The 22,274-nt window shown below is 41.9% G+C and overlaps 1 protein-coding gene and 1 long non-coding RNA gene across 2 annotated transcripts in view; one reads left to right on the plus strand and one right to left on the minus strand.

Annotated features, from left to right (window-relative positions):
* Window positions 1–20,614, plus strand: part of LOC128833837 (MFS-type transporter SLC18B1-like) — a 37,576-nt gene extending 16,962 nt beyond the window's left edge. Inside the window, exons 5-14 of the mRNA XM_054022021.1 lie at window positions 7,851–7,998; window positions 10,467–10,623; window positions 12,316–12,452; window positions 13,986–14,087; window positions 15,523–15,614; window positions 16,955–17,050; window positions 17,948–18,022; window positions 19,458–19,551; window positions 19,657–19,709; window positions 20,002–20,614. Coding sequence (XP_053877996.1) covers window positions 7,851–7,998; window positions 10,467–10,623; window positions 12,316–12,452; window positions 13,986–14,087; window positions 15,523–15,614; window positions 16,955–17,050; window positions 17,948–18,022; window positions 19,458–19,551; window positions 19,657–19,709; window positions 20,002–20,068 — 1,021 coding nt within the window. The 3' untranslated portion in view covers window positions 20,069–20,614. The remainder of the gene's footprint in view (window positions 1–7,850; window positions 7,999–10,466; window positions 10,624–12,315; window positions 12,453–13,985; window positions 14,088–15,522; window positions 15,615–16,954; window positions 17,051–17,947; window positions 18,023–19,457; window positions 19,552–19,656; window positions 19,710–20,001) is intronic.
* The window catches only part of LOC128833838 (uncharacterized), a 33,962-nt gene that overhangs the window by 6,168 nt on the left and 5,520 nt on the right, over window positions 1–22,274 (minus strand). The gene's annotated exons all lie outside the window — the stretch shown is intronic.

The raw sequence follows: 22,274 nt of genomic DNA on the forward strand, positions 1-22,274 counted from the left end.
AGTGAACCTAACAGGTAATGATCAAGTGATTTCTCTCCTGCCATCCATCTCCACCCTTTCTGACAAACCGAGTCTAGGGACACCATTCCTTACCCATCGTGGCTAATAGCCATTAATGGATTTAACCTCCATGAATTTATCCAGTTCTCTTTTAAACGCTGTTATAGTCCTAGCGTTCACAACCTCCTCAGGTAAGGAGTTCCACAAGTTGACTGTGCGCTGTGTGAAGAAGAACTTCCTTTTATTTGTTTTAAACCTGCTGCCTATTAATTTCATTTGGTGACCCCTAGTTCTTGTATTATGGGAATAAGTAAATAAGGAAAAGTTATCTACTTTCTCCACATCACTCATAATTTTATATACCTCTATCATATCCCTCCTTAGTCTCCTCTTTTCCAAGCTGAAAAGTCCTAGCCTCTTTAATCTGTCCTCAGATGGGACCCTCTCCAAACCCCTAATCATTTTAGTTGCCCTTCTCTGAACCTTTTCTAGTGTCAGTATATCTTTTTTGAGATGAGGAGACCACATCTGTACGCAATATTCAAGATGTGGGCGTACCATCGATTTATATAAGGGCAATAATATATTCTCTGTCTTATTCTCTATCCCCTTTTTAATGATTCCTAACATCCTGTTTGCTTTTTTGACCGCCTCTGCACGCTGCATGGACATCTTCAGAGAACTATCCACGATGACTCCAAGATCTTTTTCCTGATTTGTCGTAGCTAAATTAGCACCCATCATATTGTATGTATAGTTGGGGTTATTTTTTCCAATGTGCATTACTTTACATTTATCCACATTAAATTTCATTTGCCATTTTGTTGCCCAATCACATAGTTTTGTGAGATCTTTTTGAAGTTCTTCACAGGCTGCTTTGGTCTTAACTATCTTAAGCAGTTTAGTATCTGCAAACTTTGCCACCTCACTTTTTACCCCTTTCTCCAGATCATTTATGAATAAATTGAATAGGATTGGTCCTATGACTGACCTTTGGGGAACACCACTAGTTACCCCTCTCCATTCTGAGAATTTACCATTAATTCCTACCCTTTGTTCCCTGTCTTTTAACCAGTTCTCAATCCATGAAAGGACCTTCCCTTTTATCCCATGACAACTTAATTTACATAAGAGCCTTTGGTGAGGGACCTTGTCAAAGGCTTTCTGGAAATCTAAGTACACTATGTCCACTGGATCCCCCTTGTCCACATGTTTGTTGACCCCTTCAAAGAACTCTAATAGATTAGTAAGACACAATTTCCCTTTAGAAAAACCATGTTGACTTTTGCCCAACAATTTATGTTCTTCTATGTGTCTGACAATTTTATTCTTTACTATTGTTTCGACTAATTTGCCCGGTACCGACGTTAGACTTACCGGTCTGTAATTGCCTGGATCACCTCTAGAGCTCTTTTTAAATATTGGCGTTACATTAGCTATCTTCCAGTCATTGGGTACAGAAGCCGATTTAAAGGACAGGTTACAAACACTAGTTAATAGTTCTGCAATTTCATATTTGAGTTCTTTTAGAACTCTTGTTGGATGCCATCTGGTCCCGGTGACTTGTTACTGTTAAGTTTATCAATTAATTCCAAAACCTCCTCTCATGACACTTTAATCTGTGACAGTTCCTCAGATTTGTCACCTACAAAAGCAGGCTCAGGTTTGGGAATCTCCCTAACATCCTCAGCCGTGAAGACTGAAGCAAAGAATTCGTTTAGTTTCTCCGCAATGACTTTATCATCTTTAAGCGCTCCTTTTCTATCTCTATCATCGAGGGGCCCCACTGGTTGTTTAGCAGGCTTCCTGCTTCTGATGTACTTAAAAAACATTTTGTTTTTACCTTTCGAGTTTTTGGCTAGATGTTCTTCAAACTCCTCATTGGCTTTTCTGATTACATTTTTACACGTAATTTGGCAGTGTTTTTATGCTTCTTTCTATTTACCTCTATTTACTAGGATTTGACTTCCACTTTTTAAAGGAAGTCTTTTTATCTCTTACTGCTTCTTTTACATGGTTGTTTAAGCCACGGTGGCTCTTTTTTATGTTTTTACTGTGTTTCTTAATTTGGAGTATACATTTAAGTTGGGCCTCTATTATGGTGTCTTTAAAAAGTGCCCATGCAGCTTGCAGGGATTTCACTTTAGTCACTGTACCTTTTAATTTCTGTTTAACTAACCCCCTCATTTTTGCATAGTTCCCCTTTTTGAAATTTAAATGCCATAGTGTTGGGCTGTTGAGATGTTCTTCCTACCACAGGGATGTTAAATGTCATTATATTATGGTCACTATTTCCAAGCGGTCCTGTTGTTATTACCTCTTGGACCAGCTCCTTGCTCCACTCAGGACTAAATCTAGAGTTGCCTCTTCCCTTGTGGGTTCCCATACCAGCTGCTCCAAGAAGCAGTCATTTAAAGTATCAAGAAATTTTGTCTCTGCATTTCATCCGGAGGTGACATGTACCCAGTCAATATGGGGATAATTGAAATCCCCCACTGTTATTGAGTTCTTTATTTTGATAGCCTCTCTAATTTCCCTTCGCATTTCATCATCACTATGATTGTCCTGGTCAGGTGGTTGATAATAGATCCCTAATGTTATATTCTTATTAGAGCATGAAATTACTATCCATAGAGATTCTATGGAACATGTGGATTCATTTAAGATTTTTACTTCATTTGATTCTACATTTTCTTTCACATATAGTGCCACTCCCCTCCCTCACCCCCCGCACGACCTTTTCTGTCCTTCCGATATATTTTTGTACCCTGGAATGATTGGGTCCCATTGATTGATTGTCCTCAGTCCACCAGGTTTTTGTGATGCCTATTATATCAATATCCTCCTTTATCACAAGGCACTCTAGTTCACCCATCTTATTATTTAGACTTCTAGCATTTGTGTGTAAGCACTTTAAAAACTTGTCACTGTTTATTTGTCTGCCCTTTTCTGATGTGTCAGATTCTTTATGTGAATGTTTCTCATCTGATCTGGCCCTTACATTATCCTCTTCCATCCTCTGTTCCTGACTATAACCTAGAAAATCTCTATCAGTAGACTCTCCTCTAAGAGAAGTCTCTGTCCAATCCACATGCTCCTCTGCAGCAATCGGCTTTCCCCTATCTCCTAGTTTCAAAACTGCTCTACGACCTTTTTAATGTTTAGGGCCAGCAATCTGGTTCCACTTTGGTTTAGGTGGAGCCCATCTCTCCTGTATAGGCTCCCCCCATCCCAAAAGTTTCCCCAGTTCTTAATGAATCTAAACCCCTCCTCTCTACACCATCGTCTCATCCACGCAGTGAGACTCTGAAGCTCTGCCTGCCTACCTGGCCCTGCATGTGGAACGGGGAGCATTTCTGAGAATGCCACCATAGAGGTCCTGGATTTCAGTCTCTTCCCTAGCAGCCTAAATTTGGTCTCCAGGATGTCTCTCCTACCCTTCCCTATGTCACTGGTACCTACATGTACCATGACCACCGACTCCTCCCCAGCACTACACATAAGTCTGTCTAGATGCCTCGAGAGATCTGCAACCTTCGCACCAGGCAGACAAGTCACTATACGGTTCTCCCGGTCATCACAAACCCAGCTATCTATGTTTCTAATGATCAAATCTCCCATTACTAACACCCAGGGCTGGCTCTGGCTTTCTGGCCGCCCCAAACAAACAAAAACTGCAGCGGCCAGAACAGCAAAGCAAAGGAGGGAAAAAAAAACAACCCTGTGGCGTGGCCAGAGCCAGGGTGCAGGGGCATTCCCTGCCTTGCAGATGTGCCCCGGCTAGCGGGGGAGAAGTGGAGGGAGAGAGAGAAGGGGGGCAGCCAGGGCTTCAGCGGGGTGCTGCCACGTGGCCCCTCCTGCCGGGAGGGCTCCGCACCGCTCCGGTCGGCTGGGAGGGAAGGACATGGGCTGCCCTGCCGGGCTTGCTGCAGGGCGCTCCCATCCTCCACGTCTCCACTGCCCCCTACAGGGCGGCCGGAACGGGGGGGGGGAAAAGCGGCCGTGCCGCCCTAGGATTAGGGGGAATGCCACCTCCTACAAGCTGCCGCCACAAGCACCAGCTTGCTCGGCTGGTTCCTGGAGCCGGCCCTGCTAACATCCACCTTTTCCTAGTAACTGGAGTTCCCTCCCACAGAGAGGTAACCTCAGTGCAAGAGGATACCCCAACACCATCTGGAAGGAGGGTCCCAACTATGGGAAGGTTTCCCTCTGCTCCCGTAGACTGCTCTGCTTCCCTGGGCCTTTCATCCTCCTCAACAGCGCAGGGGCTGTCTGACCGGAAGTGGGACAATTCTACAGTGTCCCAGAATGCCTCATCAACATACCTCTCTGCCTCCCTTAGCTCCTCCAGTTCCACCACCCTGGCCTCCAAAGCCCATACGCGGTCTCTGAGAGCCAGGAGCTCCTTGCACCGCTTGCACACATACGCCACTAGCCCACAGGGCAGGTAATCATACATGCTGCACTCAGTGCAATAAACTGGATAGCCCTCACTCTGCTGCTGGGTATCTGCCTGCATTGTCTTCTAGTTAATGAAGGGGTTGTTTAAAGCAAGAAGTGTGGATTGTAGTTTAGTTTATAGGTTTTACAGCAAAAACAATAGCAAGGGGCCCTTGCCCCCTTCCCGCTCCCCTTCCAAACTCCCTTGCGAAACTCCCTGTTAGCAGCCCCCGTTTGCAAAGCTCCCTGGTCGCTTGCACACTGCTTTATAAAGCCCTGGCCTGCTTGATAGCCCCGCCCACTGAGTAAGGCTCAGCCAATTAACAGAGGCTTCTAGCTTTCAAACCTTCCTTTGAAGCTCACAGCTTCCAACTGCCAGCCACAGCACACGGTCCTTCAAACAAACAAACAGATGGACAAACACAAGCTCAGCACACAGCGAGTAACCCCCAAACACAAACAAACACACACTACAGACTGTCACTTACCCCAAGGGTGTTGTATTTGCTCCTCCTTCACCTGGAGAACTCCCTTGCGAAACTCCCTGTTAGCAGCCCCAGAAAAGTCTATGTGTAAGGCTTTTAATTTTAACATACCCACACATCTTTGTGACAGCATCATTATCAAGTAAAAATTGAATCATAACTGCTTGTGTAATGTTTGTCTTCGCTTCCCAGTATTCATTTTGAATTCCAGGTGGTGGGGTGACACAATGGTTCTGGCAGGCCTTCTACCATTATATATATGCTGCTACCCCTGGCTTGTTGTAATAATTTTCATTGGGGCATAAGCTGAAAATCTATCCCATCCATATATTAATAACAAAGATGGGGTCAGAAACTTACCAGGCTCTGGCACTACTACTACCTTCTCTGCTTTTGCTGCTGCGGGGTGTTCCTCTGGGCTATCCTCAAACGGCATCTCTGAATGTGCTGTGTCTGCTCTGGTAGCAAAGCCTCTTCAGGGACCCATTGTAAGTACCAGAGAGTCACTTCCTGAGCTTGATCTAGTGGATGCTGGCTCTCCTTTGATGCTGTCTGAGAGTTGGGGGTTATAAGGATGCCATCCCTGTTAAGCAGATTGTCATGCACCACCATGGGCTCAGTGGTCAGCTCAGCACCCTTTACCCTGCCAAAGGCCTCGTAGAAGAGGCAGGGAGTTCCCAGAGGTGGGCTGTCATCTCTGACTTTGCAGTGGCTGGTCTTGAGCTGATTGAGTCTCTCTCTGCATTGACCAGACGTCTGGTGGATCCCCAACGCCGCACACTTCTGAACATTTCCTGGGACACGTGATCATTTCTGGTACTCTTGCTGAAGTCAGACATTTTGTTTGCTCGGCTGGTGCCTGGAACCGTATCTTGTTCGCCTCACACCAGAGATTAACCAGAATCTGGCTGTGTTCCCATGGCTACCTAGCAGTGCACGTAGTGTGGGGCTTGTTGTGATAAATGGGCCCACAAATTTACCCTAATTGTGAGTTTTAACTGTAAAAAGTGAGTGTAAATTCATATGATGTCACGGTAACCTGTTCTAACAAATGTTGTAACGAGTGCAAGAGAACCAGACAGACAAGCTCAATTAGCCTAAACCACAAAGGCCACGTTGATATAATTCAAAGACTGTTGAAATTATTCTTGGCTTATGAACAGGAGATGTGAAGTTAATATAACAAAATTGGTATTTCAGATATTAGGCCTGATTGGTGAACAAAATAATAAGGGTAGAGGCTAGTCCACCCATCACTCTTTTTGGGGTCCTTAAATTTTTTTTTTGTGTGTGTGTGTGTGTGTGTGTGGGGAAAGTCTGAAACAACAAAAATACAGACAAAGAATAGACAGACACTATTGCAGTGAGCTTCACCATCGTAGCTGCCCACCCCATAATCTCCTAGAGCCCTTGGCCTTCCTGATCCTGAGAGGTGTCCTGACTAGAATGGGCCTGAGAGAGGGGGATCCAGGTGACATTGCTATCCCTGCCAGCTCTAGCTGAATTCCAAACGCCACTTAGGATGACTGTTATACCATCTTTGATACCATTGACGAGACTGTCAAACAAGGGGTCTTTTTCTTCTAAAATTGGACTTCAGCAGCAGCAATGAGGAAATCTCCAGCCCATCTCAGCTCATTGCTGCTGTTGAAGTCCAATTTTAGAAGAAAAAGACCTCTTGTTTGACAGTCTCGTCAATGGTATCAAAGACACAATAACTGTCCTTTAGGGGGAAAAGAGAAGAAGTTAGGTAAGAAGGGCTGGAGATTTCCTAACTTCTTCTCTTTCCCCCCTGTCTTTAATACCATCAAAGAGACTGTTAAACTTGTAGGTTTTTTTTGTTTTTTCTTCTGAAAACTCTCTGCAGGGAAAGGGGACAAGGGATGTTGTTAAAATGAAAGCCGTATTTAATACTTTACATTTCAAATGCTTTAACTGTTTTTCCTTTTCTGTATCTTTAACAAAAGGTTAAAAGGATATTTAATGATGTGTTTGCTATGGTTCTAAGGAGGCTAAAGTCTTTGTATCCCAAGTCCCGAACCTTGTTTTATGCTATTTAATTGTTAAACAATGACGGTGTTATGCTAACACCTTTGACCCATTTATTCCATGTATATTAATGCAACCGGCTGCTTCTTGTTGCTGGGCATAGTGAACACAGGAGATAGTTGAACCCAGTTCAACGGTCAGCATGGAAAGGAAGGATTGCTTCCAATGCCTGGGAACTGAGTGGGTAGTTTCAGACGTGAAGGTCTGAGAGAAACAGGTCCAGAGGATAATGGTATAGTGGTGACAGACTCTTTGGCCACAAGTTAGGGGACCAGGATTGAGCTGTATCCATGCTGCCAAAAGACAAGGCTTGGACCTGAGTCACAGCAGGGCTTGGGCTTACTCGTATACCCCACCACACACAGCCCCCCTTGGTGGGTCCTAAAACCCAGGTCTTGAGAGCTTACTGACTCAAGTCAGAATATTTTTGTGTGGATGGTACAGAAGAATGGAGTAAGGACTCAAGCCTGGGTCTGAGACTGGGTTTGTAATGCAGTTAGACATACCCAGAGATATTGGAGCTTCTAATATATCAAATATATACTAGTCATAAGCACATACCAAAAAGCTGGAGTCCCTAAGCAAGGTCTAGAGACAGCACCTTTCACAGCAACTGGGAATAAAAGTGGAGGTGAGCTTCTTACCATTGGCTGCTAGGTGTCCAAACTTGTCAAACTCTTTCTTTATATGATGTTATACATATGTGATAGGTAGGTAAGAGAGATTCCCATTTCACAGAAGGCAAGAGACTTGCCCTGTGTTTTGACCACTGGACCATGCTGTCTCTAGAAGACATCAGGAGTTTACCATACAGTTGTATTTTAAGGATTTTGGTTTTTATTTTGCTAAATTTCATTTATTTCCTTGTTCTTTCAGTTTGTTGGACAAAGCACCTGATGGACCAGTATTCATTGGTTTGTGTTTTCTGGTTAGAGCGATGGATGCCATAGGCTTTGCTGCAGCAGTGACAGCTTCATTTTCTATTCTTGCAAAGGCTTTTCCCAATAATATAGCTACAGTAATGGTATGTACAGAACTACACATTATAGCCAAATGTCCAGAATAAGTGTTTTAATGACTCTCGTACATCTTTATGCATTTTGTGTACCAAAGAGCCACTGTAACCCTACAGCTGGCGTCAAGTGTCTACCATATGCTCCTCCAGCTTAAAAAAATAAATCAATCTCTAATTTAAATTAAAATGCTAAATGCCTAAAGGAATAAACATGATTCAGGTGCAACAAAAGTTATGCAGGTCCTGGAACAATGGAAGGAATGAGGATGTAAAACTGAGCTCAGTCAGTAACTTATGCAGGAGTGTAAGAAAATAAAAAGTCTTTATGACTTTCTAAGGATTAGTTGAGGAGGGATTTTTAATATATTCTTGTTGTGATCCATTTGCCAGTGTTGTTTGAAACATGGGTGGGATACTGACAGACAATGTACAACTTGAAAGCTTTTTAAAAATGCAATCACTTAATCTAGTCTTCATGAAAATTGAATTCCATTATGACATGGCGTATGCCATATGACATAACATGACAAAAGGAAATGGCCTGGCTTGTCATACAGCTTTCTGATTAAGAATCAATCTGTTTAACCAGAGACTTCAGTGAAGAGTTAAACCATCACAGCTGGGCTTTTTTCTTCTAAGGTTCATCAATTCTAGTGGGACTGTTACAAAGTGCCCTATGCTGTTGTGTCCAGCTGCATTGGTGATGGTTTCACTAGGAATAGATAGAAGGGAGGGAGTGCTGACCAAATTCTGCATGATACTAATGCTGTGCCCTAGCTTTAAAAACAGCAAGCCAGTAGCAATGGAAGGAGGAATCTAAGAAGTGGATATGGCTGGAGACTTGGAGTAGGAACTGGTGCTGCTGTTTAATTAGATAGAAGTAATATTTTTTGTTTTGTTTGGGGAAGTGGGGGAGAGCTGAAGCGCAGGGGAGGATGGAGGGCTAAATAAAACTTTAATTGGGGGGAAAAAACATTTTGACAAGATCAAATCCTCCATTTCCCTATGCAAGGCCCCAGGTCATGAAGGTACTTAAAGATGGACTTGTTGAACTTGGGTCTCTGGCACCTGTCAATCTTGTTCCTCCATGAGAGATAACAGAATGGCATATGACAGGTTTCAGAGTAGCAGCCGTGTTAGTCTGTATCCGCAAAAAGAAGAACAGGAGTACTTGTGGCACCTTAGAGACTAACAAATTTATTAGAGCATAAGCTTTCGTGGATTACAGCCCACTTCTTCATATGCATCCGAAGAAGTGGGCTGTAGTCCACGAAAGCTTATGCTCTAATAGATTTGTTAGTCTCTAAGGTGCCACAAGAATGGCATATGTGATGTCTGTGAAAAATAACTAGAATCATCGTTTCCTGTGCTAGCAGCTAGAATCACAGAAGTAGACTGCCACACAGACATTATAGCATTGTGACATAAAAAACAAAACAAAAGACACCCCCCCCTAAACAAATTAACTCAAAAGAGATGGGGGGGGGGGGGGACTTAAGTCTGGTATGCATTTAAGTTTTACCAGTATTTTAATTATAAGTAGCTTTTTTACATCAAAAATAGTTATACTAATAAAAGTCCTCATGTGGACACAGGTATACTAGTATAAAGGTGAGTTCTACCAGTGTAGTTATTCTCTTTCCTGCATAGGAATAACTATATTGGTGAAAGCACTGCCCGTATAGTGCAAGCAGTACATCTTTCTAGTGTAGACATACCCTTATGTGAGCTTTCTTGTCACTGTTCTATCACTTCCCAGTGGATATTATGGCTAAATACTCTTTTTCAGGAAAAATCCATGCTCTAAATATAAGCTGATCAAATGATGTAACATATGTTGGCAATGGGGACTAATGGTACTATAACAGGAGGAGATGAAGTCCATGTAGGTCCCCCTTCATCCTGTTCTTTGAGGTTGCATCCGATAAAAGAAACCAAACTTAATGGGGCAAACATATCTCTGTTGTAGCTTGATAGACTTCATTAGATAGTTGAAGGGGCTAAACTTGACCAATTGTATGTAGGTAGAAAAGTTATTTAATTTAAGGCATCTTTCACCCAAGCCCCAAAGAGGTGACTTAATGATGATTCATTGCAATATGCTTAATAAGTTCTCCCCTTCAGGTTCTAATGTAATTTTGTATTTGGGAAATGTAGTCACTTCATTGCTGGCCTCTTTGCAGATGTATTGGGTATATGGAACAGCATTGGAGATGTTTTGCCCCAGGAACTGAGTACATTAGGCATCATGTGAGTGGCTAAGACTGAGAAAGTAAGCAGTACATTAGGTCTTCCTCTTAAAAGCTCACTTAGCTTTTAACCAGACAACTTTTCAGTCTCCCTTTGCTGTCCTTTCATGTAAAGATTTTGGTTTATGGTTATGATTTGTTCTAGCTCTTGATCAATGACCTACTAATGATCTACTAACCTTTGTTCTCTTTCTCTCCTCCTCCCCCTTTGCTCCCTCCCCCCCTTAGGGCAGTCTTGAAATTTTTACAGGGCTTGGACTAGTGCTGGGCCCACCTATAGGTGGCTTTTTGTATCAGTCCTTTGGCTATGAAGTCCCTTTCATAGTGCTAGGATGCTTAGTGCTGATCCTGGTGCCTCTGAACATGTACCTCTTACCAAAATACGGTAGGCTCCTTTCCTTTCACTTCCTTTGTTCAATATTTCAAATTTGAGATGGATGGATAGATACATACTCTAGTAAAACCCTTTAATTTCTCATGTATGTAGCTATCCTTATGAGATCCCTGGAGCTGGATCAAGCACAAGAAGTCTGTGGCAAAACTGCAATTGATTTTAATGGTGCAGGATCAGGTCCTTGTTGAACATAACTAAAAATCATGCATGCACGTGGCTTGGAATGAATCTCATCTCTTGTGTCCATCCCTGTAAACACTAGCTTTCTCTGTTGCATTGAAATGAAGTGAGATTTTTCTACATGACGTGTCTCTTTGGGACTTTTAAACAATAAGTTGTCTTAGGGTTCGTCTATACAGAAAAACAAACAAACCCCACAGCAGTGAGTCTCAGAGCCTGGATCAACTGTGACTTGGGCTTGCGCTACTGGGCTAAAAATAGCAGTGTAGCTGTTCCTGCTTAGGCTGGAGACTGGCTCTGAAGGGTCTCAGAGCCCCCACTCCTGCCTGAGCAGGAATGTCTACATTGCTATTTTTAGCCAAGTAGCACAAGTCCAAGTAGCTGACCCAGTCTCTGAGACTCGCCGTTGTGGGTCTTTTTGCAGCGTAGATATACCTTTTGTCTCACCATGCTATTGAGCAAGTTGGAGGCTTACAGTACCAAGGACAAAGGGATTCCTATGTATTGCATTCCACGATGCAAGATATATTTCACACGTGGAAAAGAATCCATCTGCATGCAGTTCTTTGAAGTCTCATGTTGTGATTGCATTTCATTAGATCAAGTTTGGATGGCCCAGTTTTGGGGAGAAAAAGGTATCTGTTGATCTAGCATAAACAGCCTCTGTTAAAAGATAGTCGTCATATTGCTGGAGGGTGAAACTAATAGAAGAGTACAGGTGTGATTTAACATTGGAGGATGAGAGGAACTGCATGGCTAAAGACTCTCATCTTTTTAGGAAGCCCAAAAGGGAGAGGATGACAATTATAACAAATCATTGGAGAGGAAGCACCACCTATATATATGAGTCTGTATCCTGCTTACTACTGTTAGATGAGATATGCTGGTTAACCATTTGTCTGTCTTCGGAAGATGTTTATAGCTTGGATGAAAATACTCTGAATTATGCAGCTTTGGAATTCTGCAATGTGGAAGTCCATTGTACAAAGAGCTGTAGGCTCTGATCTTGTAGATGATAATGCATGCAAATAGCAGTCTCATTGTACGCACAATGAGACCATACACATATTGAAGTGTGTGCAGGATCAGGCCCATGGAGCATAATTTAGAAATGTAAAACATCACAATGGCACCTGAAAAGTGGTTGTATTTCTTATATTTGTCTAGTCTATCATCTTAGTCACTCAATAAGCATTTGCCCAATTACTTTGTTCTAAACTGAAGGTATTAAGTAGGAAAATTTAAGTTCCAATTGCTTTCTTCATTTGTCTAGTTTCCAAGCTGGAGGCTTAAAAGTAAATAAATCTGATCTTGTAACAATGTCTAAGGATGACCTGTAACATTCTAAATTTTGCTTCAATTTGTGTATGAGATGACTACCTTCAAAGCAGTGGGGGAGAGAGAACACTGAATCTTGGAAGCAAGGAAGTGGGTTATAAGCATATTGGATTAAACACAACCCATGTACCAAAGAACACAGTTTCTTTTCTTTTTTTAAAACAGATGCAGTCGCTACCAAGGAATCATTCTGGATGCTCATTACTCTGCCAAAAGTTGTATTTCTCTGTTTTACTATATTTTCACTAAGTGCGTGTTTAGGCTTTCTGGATCCCACTATGTCACTGTTCGTTTCAGAGAAGGTGAGTCATCTTAATGTGCAAGAGATGGGTTAATGACTTCAGCAATATGGAGTACTTTAATCCAAATATTTTAAAATCAATGTTCTAATAAATCTTCTTCTATCAAATGTGCTTATTGTCCGTGTTATATGAGCCTGATATTGTATTGCTGATTCTTACCCATTTCCTGTCTCTGGCTAGGTATGTACAGATAATGCATGTGAATGTCAGGGGGTTCACTTGCATGTCATTGGGTAAGAAGAGTATTTTCAGACTTTGCAGTAGCTGCCAGTCTGGAATATTTGAATTAACTGAGCTCTTTAAATCTAAATTTGTGAATTGTTGATGGCATTGTAGCATTGGCCTATAAAACTAGGGAAAGTCAAATAGCAAGTGAACAAAGCTCACGCTACAACAATCTAACTTGCATAAGAATGGCCATACTGGGTCAGACCAAAAGTCCATCTAGTCCACTATCCTGTCTTCTGACAGGGGTCAATGCCAGCTGCCCCAGAAGGAATGAACAGAACAGATAATCATCAAGTGATCCATGACCTGTCGCCCATTCCCAGCTTCTGGCAAACAGAGGCTAGGGACACCATCCCTGCCCATCCTGGCTAATAGATATTGATGGACCTATCCTTCATGAGTTTATCCAGTTCTTTTTTTGAACTCTGTCATAGTCTTGGCGTTCAGAACATCCTCTGGCAAAGTGTTCCACAGGTTGACAGTGCATTGTGTGAAGAAATACTTCCTTTTGTTTGTTTTTAAACCTGCTGCCTATTAATTTCATTTGGTGACCTCTAGTTCTTGTGGTGTTTACTCCTTCTCATAACACTTCCTTATTTACTTTCTCCATACCAATCATGATTTTATAAACCTCTATCATATCCCCCCCCTTAGTCGTCTCTTTTCCAAGCTAAAAAGTCCTCGTCTTATTAATCACTCCTTACATGGAAGCTGTTCCATACCCCTAATCATTTTTGTTGCCCTCAGAATGCTTCTCATTCTGTTTCAACTGCAGTGAGACTCCTTTCCTCTCTTCTTTCCATTCACTGTGCTGAATATCTTTTCATTTGACTGTTTAGAAAAATCAAATCTTGGGCTTTTAAATTGCGGGGTGGGGGGAAGGGGGAGAAGTATTTTCAAGGCAAGTTATGCTGTAAAATAAATGCACCAAATAGGAATGCTATAAATACTATAGAATTCTACTCACTGTTAACAAAACTAAAAATCGGAGCTGTAAATACAAGAGTTACTTAATACCAAACACCCCAGATTAAGTTTCAGCATTCTGGATTGGGGGGCAAATCTGTTTCCTTTTGAGATTAGACTTGAACTGTGTATATCAGTGGAGTGATGGAACTTGATGAACTGAAGATATGTGGGATAGGGGCAGGAACTGAAAATCTACAGCTGATATCCCAAGTATTGAAAAATACACTTCACACAAAAATAAGAAAAAAAAATATTGACTTCAGCCACTTAATTTAAAATGTAGTGATAATGGAATACTTTGCTAATTCCATGCTTTTGTGAAATTTTATTTTACAGTTCAAATTACCAGCTGGTTATGTGGGGTTAGTATTCCTAGGTTTGGCACTCTCCTACTCCCTGTCTTCACCATTGCTTGGGTTTCTAAGTGATAAAATGCCAGTAAGTACAATCTCTAATTGCTTGTATAATGTCCTATGTTCATGGCTAATTTAAATATGCAAAGTAAAAAAAAAAGAAGTCTCTGTTCTGAAGTCATAGACCCAGACCCCCATTCTTCACAGGCCCTTACACCTGCACTAAGTCCCATTTTCTTCAAGTCAATAGAACTCTAAAAGGGCCCACCTGCATGTATCCCTTTGAAGGACTGGGTGCTACAATAAGTCCATAAATAGATACAGTAAACATAATGAACAAGTGTGTGTATGTATGTATGTTGCTGGTATAGAGCAGGATTTTAGGTGGGCGAATACCTCTGACTCACTACTTCAAGTAGAGCTGGTGGCAGGAGATTATGGGGCAGTGAACAAACTATCATGAAGTTGTCTTTTTCCTATCAGAAAAATGTTTTGGCCCACTGTATCTTCACATTCTTAGTAACAGTCTAACTGTATGAGTATATTTCAAATGAGCTCAGGATATGTGGATGGTGTCGGAGATTTTGGTGACACAGCTTTTTATCTTTGGAGATCCTTATCCAAGCCTTATGTGATCACAAGTGAAAATGTGTCCACTGTTTTTTTGATGTAGTGCATATCACTTTTCTACTACTTTTGGCTGTCACTAATTGGCTGAGGAAAATTGGAAAAGCAGAGGCGTATGTCCAAAATGAGGGTGCATTGTCAACTTTCCTTGACAGCAGTGAGAGCCATTAATCTCACATCAGAATCATATGTACACTCTTACTTGTTTTGTTTATGCTGCAGAAAAGTAGGACTTGGATCATTCTGCTAGTGGAACCCAAGCTTTGGGCCCCTGGTAGCAGAATCTGCTTCGAATGGGGGCACAGTGGCTTGAGATGCCCTCACCTCCTGAAAGCCTCTCGATACTATCGGCATAGTATGGAGCAGTTGCCACCGAGTGGGCATGACCTAGGAAGGGTACTGATCACTGTTTCTCCATGCATCTCCTCTGGCAGAGGTCCTGTGGAGCCCCAGTTATAATGTAAAACAGCTTTCCCCAGGGGCCACTTCTAACAGCTGATTTTAGGGGATCTGAGGCAGTCAAGCTAAACTCTAAATTCACCTCTGGTACTTGTCATAACTACAGCATCTTTTTACACTTGGAATAGGCAATACTGTGACACCATAACTAATGTTGAGTTTAATGACCTGTACTGTGATATGATGGGGAGAGAATATTAACTTTCTCCAGACAGTTATTCTAAATCCCTCTCTCCACTTCACCGTGTGAGGTGTGAGATGCTTCTGAAGGAAGGAAAATGCATCTGAATGAGTCTCAAGTATCTTCCTTTCCTTGGTGGGTTTGAGGTGTCCAGAAATACCTTAAACACATTATTTTTGCGTTTGTGCTAGTTTGACAGATAAGAGTTTGGTTGAGTTTGGATTTCTTCAGACCATTGATTTCTCTTTCACAGCACCTAAGGAAATGGTTGTTGGTCTTTGGGGGCTTACTGACCGCACTGTCCTTTTTCCTGTTAGGACCTGCTCCCATCTTGCACATTGAAAGGTACAGTTTACCACCTTTTATCTCTATCTAATACTTGTCAACTGAGCCTTTTCAGAGTTGTATCTACTCACTTTAGTCTGTGTGTGGGGTGGAGAATAATAAAGGTTAGTTTTCTTATTACTGGTAAGTCCTCCAGGACCAACATAGCTGTGGGAGAGCAAAGTGAATTATTTTGTGGCTTATGCATCCCAAGAACTAACTACGGCTATGTCTTCACAGGATGGGGGGAGGGAATCCCATTGAGAGAGCCATCTTGATGTAATATCCAAGGGGAGACAGGTAATGTATTTTTTTATCTCAGTGTAGCTATGTGAGGTAAATGCTATAGCCTGTGTTTGCTGTTTACCTCAACTAGCTACGCTGAGATAAAAAAACTACAGTGCCTGTCTCTCCATGGATATTTATGACATTGAAATGCCTCTCAATAGAAAATAATTGCCAAAAAAATGTGAAGACAGTCTGCATTCTTTTTGTAAAGCCACCTGTCCTACCCCTGTTTTCTTCAAATGATATACTCTGTTACATTTGTGAAATGACACTGATGGCAAGGGTTGCTAAGGTATAGAACCTTCTTTTTCTAACTTTTGAAGAAGAACATAACCATTTTCAAACATTTGTGGGAGGAGGGGTGGGTGGAGGAAAAACTTCAGGAAACTAACTTGGGGCTTATCGCCACTTACTGGGGGATTGACGTGTGGCGATTGATCCACTGGGTTGTTGACCTAGAGGGTCTAGTGAAGACCGGTTAAATCGACAACCAATTGCTCTCCCGTCGACTCCGGTACTCCACCGGAATGAGAAGCATAAGTCAATGGAAGAGTTTCTCCTGTTGACCCAGCGTGGTGTAGACACCGCAATAAGTCGACTTAAGGTACGTCAATTCCAACTATGTTATTCATGTAGCTGGAGTTGCGTAACTTAGGTTGACTTAGCCCTGTACTGTAGACCTGCACGCATAGGGTTTTTTCCCTTTTCTATATCTACACTGGTGTAACTTGAACTTAACAATCCCAGAATGAATTTGCAGGGTCAACAGTTGGTAAAACCATTCTCTGTATATTTCCTTGCATAAGGAAATCTTTGATGCAATGAACATGGAATCACAGAATTCTTTATTTTTTCACAAAGTCCATTTTTCAGACTGGAGCTGCACTATTAAAAAAATCTCTTCTGTTGAAACGTAGAACGATTTACTAGGTAATTTTAAAATGAATATTACAGCTAATGATGCTTTGAAGGGAAAACTAGTCTCTGAATCATGGAGAGCCGGTATAACAGTCCTAAATAAAGCTTTATTGGAAAGGAATGGTGTAAAACTTCTTTAAATGCTTATTTTGCAGCACACTCTGGATGTTTGTCCTAATGCTGGTTTTGACTGGCTTTTCCCTTGGGATGTCTGGTATCCCACTGTTCCCTGAGATGCTGCATTGTGCTTAGTAAGTAATCCTGTCTATCACAACTTTAATTACTACTACTACTTAGAAGCTGGTCAAACAATTTTCAACTACCATTTCATTCTTTGATGGGGGGAGAGTAATTAATTGTTGATCTGAGTCTGAAATGTTGGGTAAAACTTTCAAAAGAGCCAAAGTCACTTTTTCAAGTGTCCTTTCTTTCTTTCTTTTTGCTTTTCTTTTTCTTTTTTTAAAGAGAGATCTGGGCTTCTACATCACCTAAGCACTTTTGAATTTTACTTATTGGTAAGGGGGGGTCTGATGACCTCATTAGAGTCATGGGGTCCAGCTGGTTTTGGTGGTTTGCATAGCAAGCCACAAGACTGATGTGTATATATCTATTAAAGTGACTTTATTTCAGCTCACTGGAAAGGTTAATATCCTGCAAATATAATTAGCTTTCTGAGAGACCCTACAGCAACAGTTCTATCAGCAGGATTCAGGATTACTTTAAATACAGTTTCCCATCACTCATGCTGCTTGGCCATAGTGGGCTGAGATCCTCTTGGTTCCATGTTTAGCCAAAGTGCATTTCTCCTTGGAATCCTTTTTCAGACCCATCTGTCAGCTTTCCTTCTCCTATGCCCCACAAGACTGACTGTGTATGACAGAGAAATCCAGTTATCGCATTGCCAATGGTGATGACACTGTAGTGCTGGGAATTCCACTTAGCATTGTCCTTCTCTTCCTTCTCCCAGGGAGGTGGTGCCAGGTGGCTTAATAGGCAAGACAAGGGGCAGAAAGCTGTGGATTCTCTTTGCAGAGAGGCTTCTCTGTGCTGGATGCACTTATGTGCGTGTTAATGTATTTCCCAGTCAGGGAGCACTTTAAAAGGCAAGCCGTGTACCTAGTGGAAATAACCTGTCTGTCTTTCTCCAGTGAGAATGGATTCGAGGAGGGGTTAAGTGTGTTGGGACTGGTGTCTGGGCTCTTCAGTGCAATGTGGTCACTTGGGTAGGTACACAGTGAGTGTCTCTAAACTTCTTGTATTTCGGTCATAAAGTTGCTGGGCTGCTTAAGTGTGTAAAAGGGCCTGCTTGCTCTGTAATGCCCTCTACTGGCTAAATATGGCTCTCCAATATCCTGCCTCAGTTTCCTCAGCTCTCAGGACCCCTTCAGAATGCCACATTTGGGCAGCATTTACCAGGATTTGAGTCTGTCCCACTTTATCGTCAGTATTGGCAGCTGATGGGATTCTCTCTTCTAAGTGACTGAAATGCTGGCTTTCCTGCTTAGTGCTGGACAGTTGAGAACAATGCTGGGAGTTCATCAACAGCCTGGTGGACGTAGTACAAATACGTGCAGTTCAAGGTCACTCACACCAGTCCTCTCCTGTTACTAAATGCGTCTTTAAGTTGTGTAAATTGAAGCAGCTTTTTAAAATGGTCTCTGCTTCACAGTTCTATTATGGGCCTCACGGCATGGGTGGGTTACAAACCACTGACAAGAACTAGGCTGCTGGTGTTTTGTGGCTAGTGTTGGCTACACAAATGATAACTGTTTCAATGCTACAGTGTACTTCCCCCATCTGTTTGTATCTATCTGTTCTCTCAGCTTATATTTACATTTTAAGCTGTTGGCAGTGGCATTGGAACACTTTGTACAGTGGGGGTGTTGAGAGCCATTGAACAAAACTCTAAACCCGGTATATAATGGAAACCATTTCAAGCCCAGAGGTGCAGCCATGCAAGCACCCCTAGTTCCAGCACCCCTGAGTCTTTGGTGCAGAGACCATCTGTCAAGGGGGCCTAACACAGTGGGCCTGGACCTCTAGGCACTACATCAATACAAATAATAAAAAATATTAATGTGTTGACTCAATCTTGGACAGTGAAACCACACGGAGTTACCTCCCTCTCTGTTTTCCATTAACTTCACAAGAAGTGAAGTCAATTGTAAACAGACAGGAATGTGTGCTACTGCATGAGAATGACACTGCACCGTACTTTCAGTACTGTTCTATTCACATTGAAGTCAATGACCCTTGTAAGATGCTCAGCACCCCAGAAAACTGGACACCTGTATAAGTAGGCTAATTTTAAACACAAGGCCCCACTCCTGCATTGAGTTCTAGCACAGGCCTGTGCATGGTCCCATTGAAATCGGTGGGACTCTGCATGAGCTCAGGAGTCAATGGGCCCCAAGTTTGAAAACAGGCTTGTTTTTATTTTGAGGCTTTTTTCCCCCTCCACTAAATCTGAGTTTGGTGCATGGACTACAGTGACAGAGTCCCTGTGTCAGTCACCTCCTGTACCGGGGCAACCTGTGCCATCTGTACATTAGCTATAGATCTGAAACCTCTTGTCTCAACAGTATTGTAATAAAAAATCTGTGACCTTTGTAATCTCTTCTTTGAGGTACCCATACTACTTCTCTTTGATATATTTAGAGCTTTTGTAGGACCAACATTAGGTGGATACCTAAATGAGAGGCTGGGGTTTGAATGGGCTGCCGCCATACAAGGAGGATGGGCGTTCTTAAGTGTAAGTAAAGCTAGTATTCTTGCTTGTTGCTTTTATTACAGACTGCAACTGTAAAATATTACACAACTATTACAACTGTAATAATTGATGGCCGTTTCTTTAAAGGGACTAGCTATTGGAATATTCTATATCCTAGAGGCCTTACGAAGAAGAAGGAGGTACTGTGAGACTTTTATTTACATCCATTTCAAACCAGGTTTTAAAGATTTTCATTAAGAAAAATACAGATTTTTTTTCAACCATACTTCTGTTTTTTCACACTATCAGCCTTGTAATTAAAGAGACTTGAAACATTTCTGGGGGCACAGATGCACTTGCTTCTGTTTTGGGGTGTTTTTGTTGTTGTTGTTGGTTTTGGTTTTTGTTAAATAATGCTAGCATTATGTATGCAAAAGTATCCAGAAGCTCTATCAAACTGTTTCCTTTTTCCTTCCTTGCCTTCTCGAACAGATCCAATTTGCAGATCCCTCTGGGCACAAATGAAGAAAGAGCTCACCTATTGGCTAGTGAGACATAGCCAGGAATACTTCTGGATCAACATTCTTCTTTTTTGTTTTTGATTTTTTAGTTAACTTAGTGATGAGAAGAGTGGACTTAACATCCAAACAGTGTTGCATAATTCTAGAGCTGGGGGAGCCACTTCCCATAATGCATAACACATTGTGGATTATTTGTAATGGCAACATATTGCCACATTGCTGTCCTGATGCCCTATTTAAATACTGCATGCCTTTCTTTTGGATGTTCCTGCTGTGGATTGGTTGAACTGGTAAATCAGATGTCAGCCTACTTATCTGTGTTCACAGTACAGTGCACTGAAGAGAGATTTTGCACAATGTGAAAGAATTGTTTCAGAATGTTCTGTTCTTGTACTTGAATCTGCTGGGGACTATCCCAGACTGTCTGTCACTACCGTGTTTTATTGTAATGTGCATTTTCCTTTTTAAAAAAGGAAAAGAATGGTTAAAATATCATATCTGATAACATTAGATGTTCAAAGGGAATTTGAAATAGTGAAACAGTGAGTGTAATACTCTGTTAAATAAAACCAGGTAACTTCTTATTTCTAAATTCTGTGAATTTCTTTAGCCAAATGAGATTACAAGTGAGGGTGGAAAGGAAGTCAGCCATCTCCCATGTCTGCCTATTAAACATAGGAGTGGGAAGAAAAGGCAAATATTGGAGAATGGGAGAGCTGAATTTATATTCAGTAAGTACAGCATTGCACCTGTTTAGAGAAGGACTGAATTTGACCCATGATGGAAAGGGAATTGGGTAGAATTAGAGTCTGTATTTCTACTGGATGTGTAGCCCATAGGGCTAAAGCTTTAGTATTTATTTTATTCAGCAGTAATGGAAGGAATCTACAGGCCTGTATCCTATAAGACATTGGCTTCAGCAGTTAACTTAAGGCTTGAGGTCTATGAACTTAAGCCATTTATCTGTGCCAAATGGTCATCCCTAAGTTTTGGGGAACTGAGAATAGTGTAGAAGGGGGAAGTTTGTCCACAACAATACCAACCAACCACAGGAACATGAGCTAACATCAGCTTGTGGTCAAGTATCAGAGGGGTAGCCGTGTTAGTCTGAATCTGTTAAAAGCAACAGAGGGTCCTGTGGCACCTTTAAGACTAACAGAAGTATTGGAGCATAAGCTTTCGCTCCAATACTTCTGTTAGTCTTAAAGGTGCCACAGGACCCTTTGTTGCTTTTATCAGCTTGTGGATATCTTAGGATGGGAACATCTGCAGATGTCGGAATACAAGAGTGCCATGGCAATGAATTGATGTATATGATAGGTTGAGATCATTAATATACTAACCTATAGGAGAAGGACAGCCCAACATTAGTAGGGTGAGGAGATACAAATAAGGAAGAGGGGAGAAACTTCTGCTGAATATGCATGAGACATAGTGGTGTCAGCTAACATAAAAGTATCCCAGTCAGTGGGCAGGCAGAGAGAGATCTGTTCAGATGTACATTCTGTATTATCTCTGTCTACATTGCTGGGTTAGAGTATTTGTGACTTTGCTAAATGTATTCAACTATTGTAAATACAGAAGGGTTCCTAAAGTGTGAGTGTTGCAACTCTGCACATCAGGGTTCTCAACTAAACAGTAATCTTAATAATACTGGACCTGATCTTGGGACAAGAACCTGTCAAACCTCAGAGTGGTTCAACCTCAGTGTGTGAATTGGGAATTCTTAAGTAATCCATATAATTAATATACAATTCATAGATCAGGCTACAGGTGCAAGTTTGGCCACTTACCTCTGCAACTATAGCAGAGTTTATTTCTTCAGTATATAAAAAGTACATACAAGATTCCCATCTCAAAAAGCTCTGAGTTTATAATCCGGAACATCCATTCAGCCTCACCCCTTCAGAGCAGCCAGCAGCATTCTAATGATAAATCCCACCCATACTGTAGCCTTCCCTAAATCCTGGAGGAACAGAGGGGCTTGGAAGGCAAGTAGGAGTGGGGGGAGTCAGTGCCAAACTGGAGCTCGACCTGCCAACAGCATTTTTGCCGTATATCAAGAGGATTTCAAGCACCAGCTGACCACAACTGTGGTCATTTCTTTGAAAAGAAGAAGAAGAAAAAAAAAGGGGGGGTTGGGTGGTGGGGGAGGGAAGGAGGTTGGTGTATCCGTGCAGGGCTCTACCTATAAAATTTATATCCATGTCCGATCCGCAAACATTGTCCACAGCTATAAAGCGG

Source organism: Malaclemys terrapin, chromosome 3 (genome assembly GCF_027887155.1).
Source record: "Malaclemys terrapin pileata isolate rMalTer1 chromosome 3, rMalTer1.hap1, whole genome shotgun sequence".
Lineage (NCBI taxonomy): Eukaryota > Metazoa > Chordata > Testudines > Emydidae > Malaclemys > Malaclemys terrapin.